At 47.9% G+C, this 7,035-nt stretch overlaps 1 protein-coding gene across 2 annotated transcripts in view; it reads right to left on the reverse strand.

Moving 5' to 3' along the window:
- The window catches only part of INPP5A (inositol polyphosphate-5-phosphatase A), a 352,919-nt gene extending 346,733 nt beyond the window's left edge, over positions 1–6,186 (reverse strand). For both annotated transcript variants that reach the window (XM_060241377.1, XM_060241378.1), the window contains exon 1: positions 6,045–6,186. In XM_060241377.1, coding sequence (XP_060097360.1) covers positions 6,045–6,119 — 75 coding nt within the window. In that variant the 5' untranslated portion in view covers positions 6,120–6,186. The remainder of the gene's footprint in view (positions 1–6,044) is intronic.
- Between the last annotated feature and the right edge of the window lie 849 nt (positions 6,187–7,035).

Consider the following 7,035-nt stretch of genomic DNA (forward strand, 5'->3'; position numbering starts at 1 on the left):
CTTCTATTTATTTATTTCTTATCCACTTCTCCACATGCCCAGAGAGGCATAAAAATAAAACACGCCCCCACCCCCCGCCAAAAAAATCAATATCAACTGAATATCGATATTCTGAAAACAAATCAGAATAAAAACAGCATTGTAGAATTACAGCAAACTAACTGCAAGCAGAAAGGGAAAAGATGAAATAAAATGATAATGAAGGAAAGTCCTCACTAAATCCAAATTACAAAAACCAAAGAACAAAGTTATTGGGAAGGCAGCCAAGGGAAAATGTGAACTGCTGCCTTCAGTGCCCAAATCAGGCAAAAAAAGTGGAATACAATTGTTTTAAATAAATATTAAACAAAAACTTTTTTGAAAACCCTAAGTGCCAGGCAAGCAGCTGTGGAATGGTCCCTTATCACCTGAGGCATCCCACAGTAAAGGCCCTGTCACTGGTCACTGGCATCCATCTTATTTCTAACAGAAGGAACACAGAGAGCTGGCCTCAGAAGCCAACACAGTGAATGGGCTGATCAACAAATCTACGCCAATCAGTGAAAGATTACTAATGTTTCCACAAACAGATTTGGGCTAAAAAAAAAAAAAAAACTGCATACAGCTGAGCTGGTGAAGGTTCTAAACAGAAAAAAAGGAAGTTGGATACATAAATAATAGCAGTAGATACAGTACTACAGGATGTGGTAATGGCCATCAGTTTAGATGACTTTTTAAATGGGTTACTAAATTCATTCAAAGAAGAAGACCTTTCTATGACTGATCAAGATGGGTAGCCATGTTTGTCTGTAGCAACAGAGAAGAAGTGAGCAGTGACTCACAACGCTCATACCCTACCACAAATTTTGTTAGTCTTTAAGGTGCTACTGGACCTTTGCTCTTTTTGATGATTATTGGTCATGACAGCTAAGCAGAACCTCCAGGATCAGAGGGAGTATACTTCTGACCACCAAGCACAGAAATTATTTAACATGGGAGGAACTGCTGCCTGTATGAGTCACTTTTAGGTTTCTTGAAGATATCTGACTGGCCACTGTTGCAAAAAGCACACTGGATCTTTAATCTGATCTAGCATAGCTGTTATTACACTCTTTAACATTTAAGAGTTAGCTTAATGGAATATTCCAGAGTAGCATTTTTTCTTCTGCAAAAAAGAAAGATAATGGAGTTTTCTTTTCTTCCCCCCCCCAACACTTTTCATGCTGAAATGCCTGACTGAAAACATGGCAGATTTCATAACAGCTGGGGGGGGGGTGTCAGTAGAGTTTGTATATACGCTGCAATTAATCATGGGGATTTTGCAGCAGGCTATGACCTGCAGTGCCCTGACCTGGATGGCCCAGGCTAGCCCGATCTTATCAGATCTCAGAAGCTAAGCAGGGGTGACCCTGGCTAGTATTTGGGTAAGAGACCACCAAGGAATATCAGGGTCATGCTGCACAGGCAGGCAATGGCAACCCACCTCTGAACATCTCTTGCCATAAAACCCTACAGGATCACTTTAAGTCAGCTGTGACTTGACGGCACTTTCTACCACCCCTACCGTGACCTGCAGTAAAGCAGCCCTACTATTCTTAATAGACTGACAAAGGAGGAAACACACTGTGGTTTGCAGAAGCTTTTCTGCCCTCTTTCCAGAGATCACATTTCATCCCTCCCTTCCTCCAGAAAGTCCAGGGTATCATACATGATTCTGCCCTCCATCATCATCACAACAACTTTATGAAGTTAGGCTGCCTTAGACCTTATATTGAAAAAGACCCTTGGTCCATCCAAGTCAGTACTATCTACTCTGACTCAGAGCAGTGCTCTGGATTTCGGGAAGAGAGTCACCACCTGACCCTTTTCACTGGATATGTCAGAGCCTAAACTTGGAAACTTCAGTATGCAAAGTAGATGCTCTGCCACTGAATTACAGCCCCTCCCTTGAATTAAATGGCCAGCCTGTAACTTTTGAAGTTTTTCACCCCATCATGTACTATCTGATGCTTCTACTATCTGATCCTGAAGATGCTGGGGATTGAACCTGGAAACTTATGTATGCTGATGCTCTACCATTAAGTCCTGAGTAAATTCCCAAACTCATCCCATCACAAAAGGTCAGCCAAGGTGAGGGACGGTGGCTCAGTGGTAGAGCATCTGCTTGGTAAGCAGAAGGTCCCAGGTTCAATCCCTGGCATCTCCAAAAAAGGGTCCAGGCAAATAGGTGTGAAAAAGCTCAGCTTGAGACCCTGGAGAGCCGCTGCCAGTCTGAGTAGACAATACTGACTTTGATGGACCGAGGGTCTGATTCAGTATAAGGCAGCTTCATATGTCCATATGTCCAATATAAGGTCAGCCAGTGAGCTTCATAGATGAGTTGGACTTTGACCCTCGGTTTCCCCACTCCTAAGACAGCACCCTAACCACTACACAAAACTGCCTCCATGTGCTGATTCATCCCATGCCTGGTATCTGAGGTATAGCAGCCCATCAGGAATAAAGCAAAAAATATTCTAAAAGTTTAATTAAGGTCCCTAATGTTTAAAGTCTATTTTGATTACAAATATTCACCTTAAAAAGATCTTAAACTGGCAGTTTAAATTCAGCCTGAGAAACTGCAATCCTATGTACAATTCAGTCACAACTGTATTGAACCAGGACAGATCCAGGTGGGTAGCTGTATTGGTATGAAGCAACACAGTAAGTAAGAACAAAGTTTTGAGTCTAGTGGCACCTTTAAGACTAACGAAGTTTTACTCAAGGTATAAGCTTTTGCTTGCATACTTGTATCTGAGGAAATGTGAGTGCACAAGAAAGCTCATAGGTTGAGCCCTGACCTGGATAGCCCAGGTAAGCCCGATCTCGGCAGATCTCAGCAACTAAGCGAGATCGACTAGGGCAAGTACTTGGAAAGGAGACCTCCTCAGAATATCAGAGTCAGAGGCAGGCTTTATTCAGCCACCTCTCTGAATATCCTCCATGCCTCCAATAGGGTTCAGTCACCAGAGGTTGCCATGACTTTCAAGTGCACACACTCTCACACACATACATTTTAAAAATACCCCCCCCCCCCAAAAAAAAGAAAGAAAAAAAAGCTCATACCTTGAATAAAACTTTGTGTGTCTTAAAGGTACCACTGGTCTCAAGCTTTGTTACATTGAACCAAGTGAGACTTCTCAAGGAATATGTGTCAGAACAGGCTAGATAGCCATAATCCCCTGAAAGGACTCAATTTAGTAAACCCAGAGCCAAACACGCAAGCTACACTGGGCAGCTTCAGGAGAAGCTCACAGCATTAGGGCATTTTCGAGAAGTGCATTGTTATGCACAGTGTTACTGAAATAAGGGTTCTCTCTGGAAGCTATATGTCAGTACTTTTTTTGTATCATCACACTCAGTTTTTAGAAGAGCAGTGTTTGCCTGACTGCTGCGTGACACACTTGGAGTCACTCTCCAGATACAAAACAAGGAATGTTTTTGCTCAACATACATTTCAACAATTGTACAGAGTTCCTTATTTCTGTGGGGTCACATTGTGCAATAGGAAAATATGAGTATGACCAACTTACAGGAGGAATTGATCTCCATCCCACCCCCAATCACCAGTGACTGATTTTGGCCCCATTTATTTTTAACAACAACAACAAAACCCTGCTACAAAAATGAAAAAGGACAGACAAGCCATCTGTGTCATCCTAAGCAGATCTACTCAGATTCCCAGGTAGGTTTGTTTAATAAGGTTTACTCCCAGGAAAGCATTCTTAGGATTGCGCTGATCATATTAGACATTCCAGGAGCTGTCAGTGTTTATGTCTTTTTTCTTCTCTCTTTCCTTTTTGGTTCCGGCCTCTTACATTTGAAAAATGTCCCCAAGTTGGGAAAACTGTGTGTGAATGTTTTTGTTTTTTACATTTCCCACTAACAATAAAAGCACCATCTAAACCAGTGACTCCCAACCTTTTGGTATCAGAGACCAGTTTTGTGGAAGACAATTTTTCCATGGACCAGTGGGGGGTATGCTGGGGTTTTTGCTGCCCCAGGCTGCCCCCCTGCCCCATTCCTGCCCCCCATGGGGGACCTTTAAATTACGGGTAGGTGAAGGTCACTGCTGTGATGCCCCTTCAGCCCAGCCAGCACCCAGGCAGATGAAAGAGGTGGTGCTTCAGAGCTAGGCCGCGCTGCCTCTTTAGTCCACCCAGGTGGGCAAAAGGGGCAGCAAGGCTGCTCTGCCTCATTCCATGCCCCAGTTGCTAACAGACCACGGACTGGTACCAGCCCATGGACAAGGGGCTGGGGACCCCTGATCTAAACCTATGCCTGAGCTGATAGATCAAGACTTTTTAAAATCTTATCATCTCATTAAACCCTCTCAAGCTACCACACAAATATACAAATGAACAAATATTTCCCTATAATCCAAAAATCACATTTTTTCATTTACATTGCATACGTATTTACACATGTAACCACAACATCACTCTTGTCCCGAATATTAAAATTTAAGCTTTCAAACACTTGTTCATTCTAACAAGACAGGGAACTTCAATTTCCCAGTAAAGGGTGGTCCACACAACACATTTTGTATATATGCTTGGGTATCATCAGACATAGACCACCTCTGCTTCTCACTTGCCCTAAAAGTCCCTTGCTGGGGTTGCCATAAGTCGGCTGTGAATTGATGGCACTTTACACACAGACACATAGACATGCTCATTATATAGGACTTGCTCACATTTACATGCTCACTTGATTAGTACAGCATCAAATGAGGACTTGCACAAGAACAGATGCTGGGATACAGAAGGTTCTAACTGTGATGCAGCAGCATCTCCTGACAAACAAAATGTTTTTCAACAGAGTCAGTTCACACCGTCTGCTACCTGCTATTAAATGTACAGTACCTGTATGCACCAAAATAATGTGTCAACCAGGCCTAGATAAACATGACATACGCACCGGACAACAGAGTCACTAAATAGGCAAGTCTCTCTATAGCACATAATCACGGGAACTGCTGCAGTCTTACATCCCTATTCACAAATGCAATTTTGCCAGGAGACCCGAGTGTGTGTGTGTCTGTAAGTGCTGTCATATTGCAGGGGACATGATGAAACCTCATAGGGTTTTCAAGCTAGAAACTAACAAAGATGGTTTGCAGTCGCCCACCACTGCATAGCAACCTTGGACTTCTCCGGTGGTCTCCCATTCATATACTAACCAGGGCCAACACTGCTTAGCATCCGAGATCTGACTAGATTGGGCTAGCCTGGACCAGGAGATGTACCCGAGAACAACTGGCCCTAAGAAAGTCCCCTGGGAAGCCAACCAAATAAGCAGTTTGTTATTCCTGTCCTCTATTAGTTAGGGAGTTATAAGTTTAAGTACACACGGACAACTTGTATATATAGAGAAAACTTCTGCCTAGCGGCTGGGTAGAATGGCGAGGGTCAGGGCCCCAAACCGCACCATTCCTAGCACTGGACTCTAAGCAAAAGGAGGGCAGGCTCGGGCTGGGCGTGTGCCGACGGGAAAGGCAGCTCATTGGAAGCCCAAGGCTGTGCAGCGGCGGGGCCAGGCTAGGTGAGCTCCGCTGCTCTTGGAGGTGGAGCGTCTTCACCTCCTGGGCCGGCCTGCCCAAAGGGAATCCCCATCTGACGCGCCAAGCCGCCGCTGGCGACAATCCCCAGAACTGGCACGCACACGCGGGCTCTCCTTGGCAGCGGCCGCTCGCAAAGCCGGGTGGAGCGCCAGGCAGGGGACTGGGGAGCATCTCCGCGCCGCGCCAAGGCAGCCACGCGGGGCGCTAGGACCGGGCGAAACCCACCCGAGCCCGTCCTCTTCGACCTCTCCCCGACACACGCACCAAGGAAGTCGGCTGGGGCCGTCACGCTTTCCCAAGCTCTCCGCCGGGGATGCGCAGCACCGGCGGCACGCACGACTGCAGCCAGGTGCCAGGGCCCACCTGTAGTGCCACTTTCCCCGGGCAGGGAGAAACCCGCCAAAGCAGGGACCCAACTCTGCCCCGCCTCCCTCCCGTCCAGTTTTCGAGCCGCGCTACTTACATCATCGAACAAGGATCCAACGTTGGCTGTTACTAACAAGATCCCCGTGTTCGCGGCAGCCCCTTTCACCGCCATGATCTTGGCCAAAAATAGTTTCTTTTCGAAACACGCTGGAGTGGCGCTCGCTTCCTTTCCCTCCCCCTCCCGCTTCCCCAAATAAGCTTATTTCTAGGAAAATAAAAGACGCCAAGGGAGACGATCCGCCGGCCGGGCAGTCCCGGGTCAGGGGAAGTTCAGCGCCCCGCTGCCTGGGGGGAGTTCTCCGCTGCTGCTTCACCGGGCTGCTCGTCACACACGCTCGGCTGGCGGTGCCCCAGGGGAGGGAGACGCTCTTAATCCTCCCGCCGGAGGCAAGGACGCAGGCATCAGTGCCCAGCCCCTGCTCTCATGGTGGCCGGGCTTCTCCGCTGGGCTCGCGGGCCAGCCTTTTCCCCGGGCAGGCTGGGAAAAGACTTTGCTCTTAGATTTCCCCCTTCGCAGCCATTAGGTTCCTGCCTGCAAAGTTCCTCCTCCTGCTGCTGCCGCGGCTGCTGGCGGTGGTTCCTGCTAGATCCTTCAGCATGAGCATGGCAAATTCAAAAAGGAGGGGGAGGGAAATCTCTGCAGCCGGAGGGAAGGCAAGAAGGCGAAAGGCGAGAGGTCGCAGTGGTCTTCCCTACAGGACTACCCCGGGGGGAAAGGGCAATGTAAACGGCACGGCCCCCCTCGCTCCCTCCCTTGCAGATCCGGAGCTCTTCCCAGCTTCTAGCTGCAATAACACAAGAGAGACAGCCGCGGCGACGACTAGGTCTCTCTGCACTCCCCTGACGTCACAGGCCTAACACGGCTCGTCTTAAAAGGGCAACGGCGCACCCCGCCGACCGAACGACGCAGCCGACCGAGCTAGGGGGACCCGCAGGGAGCCGCGACTTGCGAGGTGCGCGCGCTTTGGGACTTAAAGAAAGCCAGCAGCAGTGGGGTGAAGGCGGCCGCTCTGGCGATAGAGCGCTGT

Source organism: Heteronotia binoei, chromosome 6, assembly GCF_032191835.1.
Source record: "Heteronotia binoei isolate CCM8104 ecotype False Entrance Well chromosome 6, APGP_CSIRO_Hbin_v1, whole genome shotgun sequence".
In the NCBI taxonomy this organism is placed as follows: domain Eukaryota; kingdom Metazoa; phylum Chordata; class Lepidosauria; order Squamata; family Gekkonidae; genus Heteronotia; species Heteronotia binoei.